The 18,388-nt window shown below is 43.5% G+C and overlaps 1 protein-coding gene across 1 annotated transcript; it reads right to left on the bottom strand.

Moving 5' to 3' along the window:
- Positions 1-169: 169 nt before the first annotated feature.
- hells (helicase, lymphoid specific) lies at positions 170-14,446 on the bottom strand. Its single transcript, XM_034131971.1, has 23 exons — positions 14,109-14,446; positions 13,695-13,792; positions 13,165-13,283; positions 12,892-13,014; positions 12,759-12,800; positions 12,639-12,666; positions 12,427-12,485; positions 12,295-12,336; positions 11,922-12,149; positions 11,299-11,481; positions 11,000-11,143; positions 10,379-10,575; positions 9,480-9,573; positions 8,740-8,901; positions 8,372-8,514; positions 7,808-7,952; positions 7,592-7,675; positions 3,200-3,319; positions 2,987-3,103; positions 2,752-2,911; positions 2,509-2,605; positions 1,657-1,733; positions 170-731 (listed from the first exon to the last, which is right to left on the bottom strand). Exons 1-23 carry the CDS (start codon positions 14,114-14,116, stop codon positions 643-645), a joined length of 2,559 nt encoding a protein of 852 aa, XP_033987862.1. The 5' UTR covers positions 14,117-14,446; the 3' UTR covers positions 170-642.
- Positions 14,447-18,388: the final 3,942 nt, after the last annotated feature.

Below are 18,388 nucleotides of genomic sequence, written 5' to 3'. Positions count from 1 at the left end.
AGAATGACCTGACCACATAGCTAAAGCGCAATTGCCAATATGTAAAAGTAACTTATGAAATGTTTTGGAACATGGCATGATCTTGAAATGGTCAAGCAAAATTCTACCCAGAAAGTGGTAACTTGATACAACAATGTTATTCAGCAAATGCTTGGAAAAAAACACAATATAAAGTAAGCAAATCATTTTATTTTAATTTTTGTACTCTTAAGCTACAGGAAAGTGCTTTGATTAAAACATTGTTAAAGATCTGTTATGAATGGCCAAAAGAAAATCCAGGACTAAAACAGCTTTGTCTTGTGAAAAAGATGCACAGACCTTGTGAACAGTTGTACTGCTTTTAATGAAACTTAGTTTCTTCTGATAGTCTTGATGAACTGCCAGCAAGAAAAGCCGACTGTACCATGTTTTCTTCTTTTCACATGCAAATAGTCAACTGTCATTGACAGCCAACAAAATCCCAAATGATAGTTATTAAAAGGGTAGTGGTTTACAAAAAAAGACCATGACTGAGGACTATCAAGGCGGGTACAGTAAAAAAGGAAAACAATACTGTCTGCAGACAGTAGTTTTAGGAAGGGACGGCGGTTAAGAGCCATCTAGGTGCAACTTTAGTTTTTCTTTAATAGCTTGCAGGTGTTTTCAGATCAAAGGGATCTCTGAAGAGTCTTCAGCATCCATCACTCTGAACACTCCCCCCTTCTCTTTCTTCATGCTCCCCTTCCCTTTGTCTGAAAGTACAGAGAAAAAAACTTTACTTCAGTTCACTAGAAAAACAATGGCTAAGTACTAAGACAGTAAATTAAAAAGGGACAATGCAAACATGACACATTTAAAAGGTTCACATCACCCTAATGACCAACATTAAAGTCTTTACACATGGCGCCTTAGAAAACCCTCCGTTACATATCAGGTCCTCTTTTGAAACTGATCAGCACAAACATAAGGTGGCAGTAGTAATGTTTACACAGCTCTCGACGCCAGCTATTCATATTTAGGTTATTAAAGTTATATTATGGTTTTCCATTTAAAAACAGATCACTGACCCAGGGAGACTGACCCTGTACAAACACGAAGTTTTGAAAAGCACATTTCTGTCATTACAATTTTCTTAATAGAATTTCTTTACTTTGCAAGCGCAGAATGTTGATCAGTGGTTTTCTGTCCAATTTGGTTCTTAGAAATGGGTAAATATAAGTTTCTTCTGATATGATGAAAACACTGACACCTTAAAATGACTAAATGAAAAAAATCTTTGTTGGGACGACAATAGTTTCTGGTTCTGCACCACAACTATGGACATTTTGAGTTTAATGTGTCACATTTTCTGCTCAACTCGACACCAAAGGGCCTAAGCAGCATAAAGGCATTTAAAACATTTATACTTTATTAAATGGATACATTAGACATTCTGTATTCACTGATTATTGACAACTTTCAGTGTCGTTGTGATAGTAAGATAATAGATTTTTAGCATTCTATCATATTGATCACCTTAGTGTATTTGGCCCAACAGCATGTTTGAGATATTCAACTTATAATTGAACATTGTGCCTACTGAAGTGCTTTTGCATGATCATATTTTAATAATCACTCCCACATTATCCTCTGAAATAACTACAAGAGTGTGACCTGTGTAGTGGTGTTTCTCCTCACCCAGCATGTCGCTGCGATCCAGTAAAATCTCCAGGTCCTTGTTGCTGATCACCTCCCCCCTTGATGTTTTCACCTCCCTGAGCGAGACAAACGAACAGACAAACGTTACTCTACACCAGGGGTCGGCAACCTTTTTGATATGAAGTGCCATTAAAAAAAACAATGTTTTATCAGCGTGCCGACGATCGTGTATTATCAATGGGGGGGGGGGGGGTGAGGAGCTCAACGCTCGTGAACTGTCAACAGGAAGGCGGGGGGAGCCTCGCTGCAGGGAAGCAGTGTGTGGACCTGTCAGCGCAACTTACATGATGCCGAATTTAACACACACATTTAAATAATTGGTTTAAACGGCATAATAATAAGGACGATCGTCCGTTCTGTGATTCTCCAGAACACACAGATGGCCAGTCCGCTCCTTTGTAGCATATTATTTCAATGAGAGATGAGCAGATCGCCACTGGGCTTTCAACTAAAGACACAGCCACGCAAAAACTGCGGCATTTGTAAAGCTCCTTATGGGTACTGCAATTTGTGAAGTGCTTTCCTCTGTGGTGAAACGATCAGCCCTGCACCACGGAGGAAAGCGGCAGAAAGTCACCTGGAGTTAAAGAGAGCGGGTCTGCGTTGCATGCATGGCTTCCTTCTGCAGGTAACTGGGAGACGCGCTGTGGCGGCGGTCTCGTTCAGGATCCGAAAATAAAATTTAAATATTTTGCACACTTATTCCACTTATTCCTAGTGTGCCACTGGTTACGGTGGCACGCGTGCCAGGGGTTGCCGACCCCTGCTCTACACTGGAGAGCTCTTGGTTCTCCTTCACATTATCTTAACATTGAAGTGGTGGTGTCTTACTTCTCCATGCCTCTGGCTCTGAGAAGCTCCCTCAGCTCATCCAGATCAATGCAGCTCTTACTCTGGTTCAGCTCCGCCTTAGCACCTTTGAACTTATCTATGGAGGAGAAACATCAAGTCCACATTTGAAAAAAAATTCAGAACTCAGTACATTGCTTGCAGTTATATGTAATATATCAGCAATAGTAATGTAGTGCTGCAGTGCCTGAGGTGTGGGCAGCACATGAAGGTCAAGCCACTCACTTTTGTGGATGACCATCTGCTCCAGCTTCCTCTTGGCTGAGGCCTTCTCCAGGATCTTCTGGTCGATGGTGTTGGCCGTCACCAGCCGGTACACCACCACTGGTTTGGTTTGTCCGATTCTGTGGCAGCGGTCCTGGGCCTGAAGGTCAGCCTGAGGGTTCTGAGAGGGGATGGAAGCATTAGCACACACCAACACTCACATATTAATGAAAATCTGACATCATCCTGCACCCACCCAGTCACTGTCGAAGATGATAACAGTGTCAGCAGCGGTCAGGTTGATCCCAAGTCCTCCCGCTCTGGTGCTCAGCAGGAACAGAAATACATCTGGATCTTTGGAGAACTTGGTCATCTGGGGAGAAAAGGGTCAGATAGTTAGTAATGACAGAAACACCATCCTTATTGGTTACATATAAATGCTTAGCATTTTACACTTGTCAAAACTCACATTTTCATCTCTTTCAGAGAAGGACATGCTGCCATCAAGCCGGCTGTACTGGTAGCCCCGCAGATAGCAGTAATCCATCAAAAGATCCAAGATGGACGTCATCTGACTGAAAATCAGAACCTGGAGCCACACATCAATCAATTCCTTGTACGACCACTGGCTATAATGGTGCAAGAATGTGTATTCAGCAAGTACACATTTCACTTTTCTCTAGCTACATTGTAAGGAAATGGTAATTGAAAATGCCACCTTGAAAAGGTTTGGTTATTTGAAGATGTGTGTATAATATCTCGTTATCGTCAGATGTAAATTCATTCAAGTTTAATGCAAATATTCTATAAATCTTATATTTGATACATACATAGGAGTGGTGGGGGTAGGCCTGGGCATCATGAATAGCCCTAAATGTTTTAATATAAAAATCATACTGGTGTGATCATTATTGATATAGATAAGAATTCTGGCTCCCACAGACCGGTTGCATAAGTCCTCTTCCTTTAAAAAAAGTAGTCCTAATATCAACTTGTTACCTGTATAAAAGACACCTATCCACAGAATCAATCAATCAGATTCCAACCTCTCCACCATGGAGCAAGACTAAAGAGCTGTCTAAGGCCCTGTTTACACGGAGACTAAACGGGTGTTATCCGCTACAGTTCTCTATCGTATGGAAGGTTCGTTCACACAAGGCCGTAACAAAACCGCAGAAACGGAGTCCTCAAACGATAACGGGTCCCAAGGTGGACGGAACGCTCTGGGGGGCCAAACTAGTTATGAATATGTTTATTTTTACTGTCTGGTCACTCATTACTGGATCAGCCAGCTGCATGAGACGGATACTGACGGGCTGTCAGGAGAGGAGGAGGAAAAGAGAGGCTCCGTTTATTATTCTTATATTATTATTATATAGAGTCGTTATCAATTTGTTTTAAAGCTCAATAAATAACAAAGAAGACCTTCGACCGGTGTGGGGGAAACTTCTGTAGTAATGGAGAGTCAGGACTCAAATACCCCATTCACACCAACGGTGTTTCGGGGCCGGTTCGGTGCTGGTGCTTGAAAAGCACCGGGTTTTCCTGTTCACACCGCAGCGGAGCAGCCTCTAAGCTCCGGAATCCGGTTCGTTTCGAGCACCAAAAAGTTGTCCGTCTAGAAGCAAGAACCGCATACGTCACGCTTACGTCGGAGGGGGGCGAGATTAACCTGAGATAACAGTTAAGGCGAGTACGGCAAATAAAAGTTGTAACCAGCAGTAGTGCTGAGCAAAGTGACTAGAACGCAACCACACACTTGTACAAAAAAAACACGCTTTATAAAGTCAGGCAACACTGACCAGGCTTCGTGTGATTCTGTTTATTTGTACCTTACTTTGGCCATCCGTTCGCTGTTATTGATCATTGTGGAGAGCAGGCAGACGTTTTGTTTGTTATTATAGCAGCTATCGGATGGAATCAATACATGGGCTGCACAGGTTGTCATGTCCGACTATCACAAGTAGAATCATAATGAAAAATACGCCGGTAAAAAGTGCCTGTATAAAACGGCTTAGCAAGTAGTCAGTTTAGCTTCGGTTGCTATGCTAACATCACCCATGTTATACCAGAGAAACTTTCATAACAGCGTTGTGATGCCAAACAGCGTCAATTCAGACTGACACACATTCACTTAAGGGGAACTGGGGATATTTATTAGCTGCTTGTGTGACAGTCAGACAGTGAATACTTTAGAGCCGTGTGAGCTAACCCGGAGCTAACGGGAGAATAAACTCCCGTTGAAGAGCCAGCACTGCAGCGGTCGGTAAATGCCGCTGAAACACATTAATAAACAATGAACCACGGCACTCTGGAGAAAAGTATAAGGTTGGAGAAGTCGTTATTTAATTGAATCTGGCTTCGTATGATTAAAAGCAACACGATCATCGACCCGTTGTTGTTGTGAGGTGAGCTCCGTTGGGGAGAAACTCAGCGACGTAAACTGTGACGTCATGACGCAGCAGCACCAGTCGGGCTCTGAGCGGTGTGAAAAGAGCCGGCACTAAACCGAAGAACCGGTTCTGAACCAGAAAAGCTCTAGCACGGAGCTAGAAGGGGAAAAGCCTTGGTGTGAAAGGGGTAAAAGAGACACGAGGAGAGCTGGAGCTTTGATGGCAAACACTGACGGTTTATATGGAGCTTCGGCCGGAGAATTCACAAGACATGTCACGGGCCACGAGTTGACCACACGGTTGGCTCTGGGTCATCTACACCCTGAGAAGGATGTGTTCCAGGTGTCCCACAACAATAACTATCTCTCACCGAGAGTTGCCCGGCCATAAACTGGTAACAACAACAACTTGCTAGGGCAGCCCCTCCTTATGGGAGAGAACGGCTGATCAAGGTTGGTCAGCTGCATCAGAGGGCAAAAGGTAAACATGTAGGGCAAAATTATTCCCTGACAACCGGCACTTTTCTAATTTTGTCCGGAAGATTAAAACTTTAACGGACATCTTGACCGGCGAAAGTCAACTGAACCTCTGCCGCACGGTCCCCTCGTTCCTTGGAAGAGGCGGAGAGGTGGGTGTTTGTCATCTGCTGGTGGACTAACCGGAGAGAATTACAGTGCTTGCCTTCTGAATAAACAGAAGGGCAACCATGGTAACCATGCGCGGGAAGTCTTCTTCGCTGCTTTTGTGGCAGACTACAGCGCCACTTACAGGCCTGGCATATGTACTACAGCGTCTCCAGCCCTTTCGAGCGGCAATGGCCGGCCGTGGCCCAACCCCACATTCCCCTGATATGTGGAGAGTTGGCCCAATAGCCGTAGCGCCACCGTCCTGACGTCAGTAACGTGTTCAAATCTGGATCAGTTTTTATCAGATCCGTTGCAGCCCCGTTTTTAGAGATTTGGGTATGGAGGAAAATAGAGAGGGTTGTGTTTTCTGACACTTGGTGAGTTCCCTGGAACACCGGGGACACATATTCATGTATAAAAGACGTACAAAAGTGCATTTTGCATGATAGGTCCCCTTTAAAAAAAATATATATATATATATATATTTTTGCATATCTTCTTCAATGCCATGCGATCTACCCACACTACAGGTAGGGATGGGTATCGTTTAAAATGTATCGATTCCGATTCTGCTTATCGATTCCCCGTTTCGATTCCAAAATTGGGAGGAGGTGATGTGGTCAGATGAGACCAACATCGAGATCTTTGGCATCAACTCGACACGCCGTGTTTGGAGGAAGAGAGATGCTGACTATAACCCCAAGAACACCATCCCCACCGTCAAGCATGGAGGTGGAAACATTATGCTTTGAGGGTGTTTCTCTGCTAAGGGGACAGGAGGACTTACTGCATCGAGGAGAGGATGTGTGGTGCTGTATACCGTGAAATATTGGCCGATAGCCTCCTTCCCTCAGCCATGGCACTGAAAATGGGTCATGGAGGGGTCTTCCAGCAGGACAATGACCCTGGACATACGGCCAAGGCAAAACAAGAGTGGCTAAAGAAGAAGCACATTTAGGTGATGGAGGGGCCTAGCCAGTCTCCGGACCTTAATCCCATAGAAAACCTGTGGAGGGAGCTGAAGCTTCCAGATGCTAAGCATCAGCCTCAAAACCTTCAGGATTTGAGAGGATCTTCAGAAAAGGAGTGGACCAACATCCTTCCTGAGATGGGCACAAACCTGTGCACATCTAGACAAGAAGCGTCTGACCTATGTGCGTCCAACAAGGGTTTCTCCACCAAGTACTAACAAGGGGTCAAATATTTATTTCCCAATTAAACGCAAATCAATTTGTATCTGTTGTATAATGTCTATTTCTGGATTTTCTTTTTTGATATTCTTACTCTCACTGTTAAAATAAACCTACCATTAAAATTATAGACTGTTAATTTCTTTGTAAGTGGGTGAAATTACAAAATCTGCAAGGGATCAAATACTTATTTCCTCCACTGTATATATATATATACACACACATTCATACATACACATTCTTCACTGAAAGGGCATTGTGGGACGCACACCATTGTGGGAGAACTCAGTTTCTGAAAGGCAGTTTTATTGACTATTAAACATATTCAAAGGTTATTTTGTTTTTGCTATTTTAATGTATATTTAGGCTAGAATATTGACAGCCAGGGTGCAGTGGAAGTGATGCTGAACTAAATGTAAAGGGTATCATTTATTTTGTACCAGGAGCATAAACACAGACTGCAGCTGTAAACTTAATGAGAATATGCAGCTCATGTTCGACCAAACTTTGTACCAAGTTTACTGATAAAATGCCTGGTTAGTTTTTTGTTGTAGACCTCCCCTAGGTGAAACAGAAGTAGGGCTTCTAGTCATTGGTTAATTTGAAGTACTAAATTAATCCTCCTGTGTGTACTGGTGTCCTCCTGTTTCACCTTATGTCCCCGTGTCTTCAGGGCAGGCAGCAGTCTGTCCAGTATGAGGAACTTCCCGGAGCTCTGCACCAGTTGCTCGTCGATCTGCAGCACGTACAGAATGTGAAGAAACATAATCAATATCACTGAGAATACATTCTGTTCATCTCCCTTCATTCAGTTTGTTTAGAAAAAACAGTCTGCCTGTTCCTTTGGTAGTACTCCAAGTAACATTACCTTGAACTCCTGTGTGGCGGGGTCCAGGGGGTACTCCACCAGGTACGGGTGGTTACAGCATCTTTTTAGCAGCATAAGAATGTTCTGCAGCTTCAGGTTGATCTGTGCATCGAGTGGGCTCTGGATCTCCAGCACTGGAGCGGAACTGGGGGAGAGGAGAGGGTTAGACTGTGACCCTCAAACCGCTCTGTAGTTCATTAAATCAGAAAGCGCTACTGCAGTAACGCTGGGGATGGCGAGCAGAAAAAAGCCTCGGATGTAGAAAGAACAGTTCAGCTCAAAAGTTAGATTTACTGTCCATGTGAATACAGTTACTACTGGAGTACGTTGTGTCTTAAACACCACTCACTGGCTGAGCATACGGCTGATTCAGAGATAACTACGGAAATCATGCAATTTAATATTTTAATTGATTGACAACCCTAGTTACAACATATATGGACACGCAGCAAAACCAAAATCACACTGTACAGATCAATGAGAATAAATAAATGACATTACAAAAGGTAAAGAAATCAAATATATTTTTATTATAAATCACGCGAGTGTCTCTGCAGTGATTACCTTTGATCCAGCTCCTTGCGGACCTTCTCCAGATATTTCTCCAGGTCATAAGGTGTGTCTCCACCACGTTCTTGATAGTCTACTACTTTCCGACTGCTACGCTTTGGCCTGCCACTTTTAGCCAGGACGACAGGAGCCTCCGCCTGCATGCATATACCCAGAGAGAAGACCCAAGTGTGGTCACTAACCGTGGCGGTATGGTTTTACCCCCCCCCCCCCAACATACCAACAAACCCCTTGTTGTATAACCCTTAACTTTTGGATTGCTGCAGTCTTTCTGACTGAAGACTTAAGCCAGACTTGTATACGCCAGCATTCAACATATACATCTCACAGTAGCTGTGGGAACTGAACACAGTCATACAGACCTTTTCCTGGCCCAGCACTTTTGCAATGGTTTTGTTGACCACAGCGGTATAAAAGGCTTCCTGTTTGTCCGTCAGAGGAGCGTAAACAATGATCTCCTTCTTAGGAGGAACATCCAGCGCCACGTCGGACTTCAGCCTCCTCAACAGGAACGGGGTGAGAATCTGAACAAGGGTAAACCTTTAGAAAATTCACAAAGCCTAAACCAAGTGTGTCATCTATAAATCTGAATGTATAAAAATGCAACAATAAATAATGAGATACATCTTATATCATAGAATAATGCATTATTGTTTCTTGAGGACAGGAAAGAATCAGAACAACCATCATGTCCGTGCTTTACTACTCATGTTCGCTCCACGTTTGAGACTTAATGCACTTTGTGTTTAGATAGATTTCATCCTCATGGCTGTGTGCGTTGTCCATACACTTGAGTACAGCCATATTACGCTCTGATTGGACAAGATAATTATTTTTGGGGATTTCATGCAAATGGTGGTCCAGTTGTTGTACTATGACAGTCTTCCTTAAAATGAAAATAGAAAAGGCAGTTAATGCCCTTGCTTACAGAATCTAAACATGAAATGGTTACCCCTAAATGGTGATACATATGGTATCAGCAGATTGCTGTTAAAAAAAAATAGCCCTTTCAGCAACATTTGTATTTATCAAGGTCCTCTGCAGAACCACACTTCTCTTCTCAACAGTTATGGTTAGTGTAGGGATGGTTTGGAGGACTGACCTGGTGCAACATGCTCAGGATGTTCTGCTCGCGCTCAGTAGCCACCACAGTCTCTGCTTCACCAATGGAGTCGATGTCAAACCATGACTCGAAGCTGCACAGCAAACAAGTCAACAAGAGGTTAAACCTGAGAAACCACTTCCAAATGAACAGCAGCAGAACTTGCCTCGAGGTCGATGTAAGCCCTATTTTCTCTCAGAGAGAGATACTGATCATTTCCGTGGGAAAAATGTTCCACAATGTGAAAGCTTTGGCTGCAGTGTGTCCGCAGAGCGACGCGGTCTGTGTGCTTAGAGTGAAATACAAACTCCCCGAGAAGTCGACAATCAAACCAACTTTCTAAAATTGCATTTCATATGTGTTGACATGAAAAGTAACATTCTTTTAACGATTACCCAATCAATGGGAGCATTTTACATTTTAGGAGTTTGTGCTAATTAAAAGTTAGTGTTATGAAGGGCAGAGAGACAGTTCATGTTTTTTATAAAACAATAGTTTTTTCCTTGCACAATAAAAAAGGGCAATAATTAACAATACAAATAAACATAGGCCAAATTGTTATTCTAACATTGGTAATGACCTTCAGAACATTGGAAGATTTATGTATGGCAGTGCTGCCATCAGTTGATGCATACATGTGTGAATGGAAAGCGCTTTCAGTGGCCAGCAGTCCATTTACCATCTAACAAGAAGTCAGAATTCTGCTGCAGGCCGTTTTTGGCGGCTGGCTCTTAATCAAGCGGGACAAGTGTAAAAGTATTATCCAGCAGCACTGTTGGATAGATGAGAAAACTTTTAACTTACAGACTTCATTCAGCATCCTACTTATTTTCTCTACAGAAGTCGGCAACAATAAATAAAACCCAGGAACATGGTGAAGAGTTCTTCAGTGCACAAACCTCTTGAGGTCGTCAAAAACCTCGGGCAGCAGGAAGTTGAGAAGCGACCAGAGCTCAGCCAAGTTGTTCTGCAGTGGCGTGCCGGTTAGAAGCAGCTTGTTGTCCGTAGGTAGCAGCTTCAGTTCCCGCACCAGCCGACAGTTGAGGTTTTTGATCCTGTGGCCTTCATCCACTATCAGGTACTTCCACTGGAAGCGCTGCAGCAGAACATATATTATACTGTACAATAATCAAGATAATGAGAATACCAAAAGCCTGCGTTTTCGGAGGGGCAGTCGGCCTCTTAAATTTAGTAATTTAGTAAATTTAACAATACTATCGCAAAATACATGTTGTGGAAGGTTGTAAAACGAGTAAACTGCCATCCGCCAATTCAAAAAGCTTGTTTTAAGTCAGCAGCAGTCCCAAATATATACAATGAGAAGTATGGTTGCAGTTAAATTTAGATCTGTGGAAAAATTGTTATGTGCTTGTTGTTCATGAATTAAATGTTTTTTTGTATTATGAATATTTCAAGCAGTGAGAACAAAACTATGATTATAATATAATTGCACATCATGTCCCTATAAAACATGCATGTTTCTGTCATATATAAAAAGTGTTTATTCACAGCGATCCTACCTGCAGGTATTTTCTGTCTATCATGGCAATCTCAAAGGAGGTGACAACCACAGGACAAACGCTAAGGGGCCCCTGGGGCCTGCGGATCTGCTTAAGCAGCTGGGCCCTTCCCGGCTGGGGACCGTGGAAAAGCAGCACAGACACCTGGCAAAAACACCAACACTCAACAACAGCACTTATTAACAGACATCATCCTGTCAGATCTAACATCAGGGTTAGCTGCAAACTAAAACAATTTCAATTATGTTTTAGGTAGCACTCAAGGTCTTTAGTTTCCTCTCAGCAACGCGGTCTCCTACCTCTGGGGTGAAGCGCCTGAATTCGTTGATCCAGTTGGGAAGAGTGGAGAGAGGGGCCACCACAAGGAAGGGGCCTGTCACTTTTTTTTCTATCATCATGGCGATGTGAGCGATGCACTGGATGGTCTTCCCCAGTCCCATCTCATCTGCCAGGATCCCGTTAATGCCATTCTCCCACAGCATCTGATGGATGGAACACATACACTGCTGCTTTACTCTTAATTACAAAATGATATGAGGCGTACGGGGTCCCTAAAATGCATCTTGGTTTTGTTACATGCAAACTGAAGCTTCTTTATTTCAGCAGCGGCACTGTAGATGAGTGATGGGGTAATAATAGACTACCAACTCGCTCAAGAAAAGGAAAGTTGATGCAGAAGGCAATTTAACGAGAACAAAAATGTATTTACCTTACAGGCAAGCCGAAATGTATTCTTTGCTATGATTGCCAAAAGAATATCATTTACCATGGCACTTGGTATGCTAAGCATGCTAACCTTAGCCAATGAGGAAAGCAATACAAAAGGCAGGTCACATTCTCACCAAGTGTGGGACTCGCCAAAACCAATCAGAAAGGTCTTACGTACTAACTGGAAAAACAAGCCACCTTGACAAGTACCCACCCTGAGCCACTCGATGCCTTCGATCTGGTACGACCTCATGACCCCCCCGGTGAAGAGCAGTGGCTGCTGGGCGGGCACCGGCTGGCCGTTCACCTTCCTGTGATGATCCAGGAGATGCTGGGCGTTGTCCCGCACCCTCTCAGACAGACGGTTCTTGATGTCCTGGTTTGAATCGCTCATCTTCTCAATATCCTCCGCTTGTAGTTTCCTCTGGACCCGATTCTTGTCCTGTTATCACATGTTTGGTTAACACATGTATGGCTGGATATGCTGTATTTAATTAATCAGTTTTTTTCTATATCCAATTTACACTTGTTGGATTACTAAAACATGTTGACAAGAGCAGAAAAGTCAAACTAAAGGCCACCATTACCGCTTCCTCCACTTTAGCTTTCTTAGCTTGCGATATGATTTCCTGGAGGACAAAAATGAAGCAGAACCAATGAGAGAAGATAATTATACGTTAAAGAAATGTGCAGAACAGACTACTGGAATAAGACCTTACTTCTTTTGAAATAACATCTGCTATTTTGTAGTCTTCATCCCTCCTCCTCTTCTTTTTATCTAATTCAATAGAACATTTTGTCATACACATGTCACACATATTCATGCATATCTGGATTTCAAGTTTATAAAACCATATCAAATAAACTGTTAAGATCAGTGTTATTGAAATACAATAATATATATAAGAGCACATATCAAAGATCCACTCACCTTTCTCAGGCTCTGCACCGTTTGTGTTCTGAATTTAAAAGACAAACATATCTATGAAGATTTGAAAAGTTTTTTTAATTTTAAGCTTAAATGTTGTTATTAGGAAAATCTCCCCTTTACCTTTTTGGCCTTTTTATCTGTTTTCTCCTTCCTGACCTTTTCCTGCAATGAGTTGACAGAAGAGCACAGTGAAAGAGAGCAAAGCAAACACAATTACTGCAGGAGTCTAACATGTGCTGTTTACACAGTGCACCTCATTCTGCTGCTGCTCCATTTTAGTCAGCAGGAATTTAGAGTAGATGTTGCTCTTCTGAAGCAAGTGCTGCAGTCTCTTGAAGCGCATGTCATGAGGATCCGTCTCCCGTGATACCCGGGCCTTGTGAAGAAAAAATCATACATGAATTAGTTTTAATAGTTCTTCACCGTACCTTTCTATGATCATCAATTTCCAACTTTGTTTGTTCTTCGACAAACAGTTTTTATCTAACACAACTAAAGTTGTTTGTTAAGGAAATAAACAACACACCTCTTCCATCATTTTATTTTCCTTCTTTTCCCCCTCCTCCATCAGCTGCTTCTCCTCTTTCTCCATTTCTTTTGTGATGATCACTCCAGAAGTCATATTCTCAGATTTCACACTGACATCTTCAAAGTAAGAGCAATGATAATGAACACATGATAGATAGATAGATAGATAGATAGATAGATAGATACTTTATTGATCAAAATTTGGGAAATGTTTGCGTTGCAGCAGCATAAAAAGCACAAGGCAATGTACATAAGAAAAATTAAGATACAAGAACTAAACAGTCCAAAATATTTCAGAAATAGAAATAAAATAGCATTACAAATTTAAAAAGTTGTCGTCCTTTCAGAAAAACAATCATATCTTTGCAAAGTTGATCAACTTTCATTAGTTACTGCATTTGACAAACTGCATTACTTCCTCATTATGTCGACTTTCAAGAAGTTAATCTCAATAGTATAAGATTAACAGTGGGTCTCAAAGGAAAGAAAGCCCCTTGGGGCCACAGATGTGGCTCCCTTGTGACTGACCATTTGCGGCTCCAGTCTCCATTGCTGTGCCAAGCGGCTCTTCGGGCTCATCCGGTTTGGGGCAGTGAGGGGACCCACTTCGGCTTTCTTCCTTCGGGCTGTCAGTAAGAGGAAGAACACATATCAAAACTCAGGCAGCTCTTGAGGAGCGGAGACCTCGACAGTCACTGTGCACATCGCGACATGTTTCAGCACCAACAAAGAAGAAACCAATGTAGTTACATTGTACAACCCTTAAAACATGAGAACGTTCAACACCAACAAAGAAGAAACTGATGCCACCGAAGGCTTTCAGTGTTTAGAGCTTCGTGCAGGACAGGAAGACCATGCATGTCCACACTGGTCCATTGTCTAATACATCATTCCTCCATATAACAACAACACGTTACACTGATAGACGCGAAGTAAACTTACCGGCTCATGATTCCACCAGCCAAGCACACGTTTAATGCCGCCTTTCTAGGTACCGTGAAAAACAGACGTGATATGATTTGCTCAACAAAAAAGTAACTTGTCACGACTTACACAACAGTGCTAAAGTGTCGGATAAAGCTGGTTATACATGTGGTATCCGGCAGTAGAGGGCCGGAGTTCTCAAAAAAAGCGCAGAAATGTTATCTCATGCCAGACTAGTAACGCTTTGGTCTTTTGGCTTAATATCAGCGCGTGTCCCAAAGACGGTAAATAACCATAAACAAGGAACTCAGATCCGGTCAATAACTTTCACAATAAAACTTATTAGGCCAACGTTACGAGGGAGAGCTGGAATGAGAGGGCAGATTTATTTTTTACTCGCTATCTTTACTTCCGCCATTTTCTTCAGCAGTGCCGCACACTTTTGTACTTTTATTATAGGCGGGGCTTCTACATTTCGCGCCATGTAGGACGAAACTACTGCTTGTCAAATAGGGTGGTATGTGATTAAAGTGCAGATATTGTAGAATTTAAGAAGTTAATACCATCATCAAAATTGGATAAAGCCAGTGATACAGGATTATAAATGAGGAGTGAAGTCACATTTACCGTCTACATAGAATTCCATGCACAAAAAGAAATACTGACAAGACAACAACCCCTCTGACCTGAAATATGTGCCCGCCCTAATCTGATATTTCCCGCGAAAGGCAATTGCCGGTGTTATGCCGTGTTATGCATGCCCGTCTAAATTTGCAAGGTTTATTTGATTAATCTTTCATTATTTCTCAGGGCGAACTCTTTTGTGTTCTTTTCGCTGTGTTTTTAAGCATTTCAGATAGCTTATTCTAAAATGAGGTTTTGTGGTGGGAATTCTTTTGATAAATATCAAATACAGTGGCGAGCCGTGACTTTTATTCCTAGGCCCTCTGACAGTTTCATCAATATCAGTTTCATCAATAACAAGTGCAGACCAGTTGAAAGTGAGATGATAATGCATGTTTATACATACCCAATGATGCAAGCAATGCAATAGCAGCAGGGTAAGAATTCCAGTCTGTTGGGGCTTTGAACATGAACGTTCTTCTGCCAATAGATTTTTTTGCCGAGGGGACAGAAATAAATTTGGACAGAGGGTGTTTCTCAATCGCGAGTACGCTTGCTTGGTAGCACATGTCTGCCGAGCATCTTGCTTCAGAAGCGAGTTAAGAATACCTCCTAGCCTCGGAAAACTAAGAATGGAACAGGCTAACAGGTGTGCGTCATATGCGTCATCTGCGAGGCCCCGCCTTAAATGGAACGCGATTTGTTTGAAAACTCAAAACTGATTTACAACATGGAAACGTTTGTGTTGGTTTCGTCTTCTATGCATGCGTTTAATGAGAAGGAGGAAGAGATAGAGCGGGAGTGTCGGCGGCGTCTGTCTGCTCGGAGGAGGAGGATGTTCTGTCGGCACCTGTGCGGAGGACGAGGTGCTCGGGTAACAACACGGCACTCGATCAGCTGTTTGGGATTATTGATAAGACCGAGACTTCACGGCCAGATGCGGCGTTCGTTGTGGCCGGAGATTTCAACACCGCCAACATGAAGAAGGTCTTGCCAAAATATTACCAACACATCAGCTGCCCGACGCGCGTGGGAAACATACTGGACCATGTTTATTCCCCTTTTCGACATGGATATAAGGCTCTCCCTCGCCCTCCCTTCGGCAAATCAGACCACATCTCACTGCTGCTGCTGCCTGCTTACAAGCAGAAACTTAAAAGGGACAGACCGGTAATAAGGACAGTACAGCGATGGAGCGAGGAGTCAGATTCAGCACTGCAGGATTGCTTTGCATCTACGGATTGGAGTGTGTTTGAGGACATTAACACACGGACACTGTCATCTGCTACATTGGGAAATGCATCGATGACGTGGTACCGAAGGTTTCTGTACGAACATTCCCAAATCAAAAGCCCTGGATAAACGGCGAGGTGCGCAGTAAGCTGAAAGCGCGCACTATCGCGCACAGAGCTGGAGATTTGGAGGAGTACAGGAAATCTAGGTATGATCTCCGGAGAGCAATTAACAATGTAAAGAGACAGCACAAAGACAAGGTGGAATCTGACTTCAAAGGCTGTAATACCAGGAACATGTGGGCGGGACTAAGAACAATGACAGACTACAAAGGAGCAGCGGGGGGTGCTGTGGGAGTGTCTGCGTGCGCATCTCTCCCAGATGAGCTGTACAGTTTTTTTGCACGCTTTGAGAGCAGCCAGGCTGTGGAGGTACAGAGGGACCAGGAGCCCTGCCCTTTTGTTTTAAACAGGGCAGATGTGTGCAAATCCTTTAAAAGGTTTAACCCACACAAGGCTCCTGGACCTGATGGCATCCCTGGCCGTGTTCTCAGGGTGTGTGCAGTTCAGCTGGCAGAGGTGTTCACAGACATCTTCAACAGGTCCCTGTTGCAGTCTGTAGTCCCCACATGCTTCAAACACTCCACTATCGTTCCTGTCCCCAAAAAGACAATATTCACCTGCCCCAACGACTACCGCCCAGTAGCACTCACCTCCATCATAATGAAGTGCTTTGAGCGGTTAGTCAAATCATTCATCACCTCCTCCCTCCCTGACTCTCTGGACCCCCTGCAGTTTGCCTACAGAGCAAACAGGTCCACAGACGACGCCATAGCCCTCACCATCCACACTGCCCTCTCACACCTGGACCCGAAGAACAGGAACACATATGTGAGAATGCTGTTCATTGACTACAGTTCAGCATTCAATACCATTGTGCCCTCCAAGCTGGCCATCAAGCTCAGAGAGCTCGGGCTCAACAGCGCCCTCTGTGACTGGATCCTGAACTTCCTGACGGGCAGACCCCAGGCAGTGCGGGTGGGAAACATCACATCCTCCACCCTGATTCTCAACACCGGTGCCCCTCAAGGCTGCGTGCTCAGCCCTCTCCTCTACTCCCTGTTCACTCACGACTGCGTGGCCACACACAGCTCCAACACCATCGTGAAGTTTGCTGATGACACGACCGTCATCGGCCAGATCACAGACGACAACGAGACGGCGTACAGAGAGGAGGTCGAAAAACTGACATCTTGGTGCCAGGATAACAACCTCCATCTCAACATCAGCAAAACAAAGGAGCTGATTGTGGATTACAGGAAGCAGCAGGGAGAGGGACACGCCCCCATCACCATCAATGGGACTACGGTGGAGAGAGTCAGCAGCTTCAGGTTCCTTGGGGTCCACATCACTGAGGACCTGACATGGACTCTTCACACCACCACCATCACCAAGAAAGCTCGACAGCGGCTCTTCTTCCTCCGCAGGCTGAGGAGGTTCAAAATGGATTCCAGGATACTCTGCAACTTCTACAGGTGCACCATAGAGAGTATCCTGACTGGCTGCATCACGGCCTGGTACGGCAGCTGCACCGACCTCAATCGTAAGGCTTTACAGAGGGTGGTGAAAACTGCACAGCACATCACCAGGACGGAGCTGCCATCCATGGAGGACCTTTACTCCCAGCGGCTCAGGAAGAAAGCCCTACGGATTATCAAAGACCCCCATCACCCCAGCCACAAACTGTTCTTTCTGTTGCCGTCTGGCAGACGTTACCGCAGCATCCTGGCAAAAACAAAAAGATTCAGAGACAGTTTCTTCCCGCGGGCAGTGAGACTGTTAAACAATTGAACTGCTGAAACAATTTCAAAACATTCATCTGCTACTTAGTAATATATATCTACTATCTAATATATATCATTCCAATAACTTGTATATAGACTCTTACTGCACTATTCCACATACTCACTTTAATTTAGAACTATTTTTCTTTTTGTATTACCTTTTACTATCTGTATTATTATTATGTTGCATTGTTGGAGAAGCCTGTGACATAAGATTTTCAACGACATAATTACTCTGTAGCTATGTCAGTTTGACAATAAAGAACCTTGAACCTTGAACCTTAGGATAAATAATGTATTGTTTTATTCAATGTTGGGAGAATGGGTGTGTTGCCGCTTGCCTTCCGTGCGAGTTTTATTCTCTAATGTGAATCAAGTAAATTAACTATCCCTAATTACTGCATAGTTAGTTTGTGAGTTGTCATGATGGTTTAAATCACCCTTGGTAGACACCCCTTTCTATTGCCATGCTTCCCGCACAATAATCAAACAACACTTTTGTCCCGTGTCAATTTTGCATATATAGTTTGTGCATGTTTATAGTCGTTCTAACAGTTCTCGATGCGGAGACAATGTGAAATTGTTTGTTTAATCATGT

Source organism: Trematomus bernacchii, unplaced genomic scaffold (genome assembly GCF_902827165.1).
Source record: "Trematomus bernacchii unplaced genomic scaffold, fTreBer1.1, whole genome shotgun sequence".
NCBI lineage: Eukaryota > Metazoa > Chordata > Actinopteri > Perciformes > Nototheniidae > Trematomus > Trematomus bernacchii.
The sequence above is the reverse complement of the archived record's forward strand: the minus strand, read 5'-3'. Positions and strand labels throughout refer to the sequence as shown.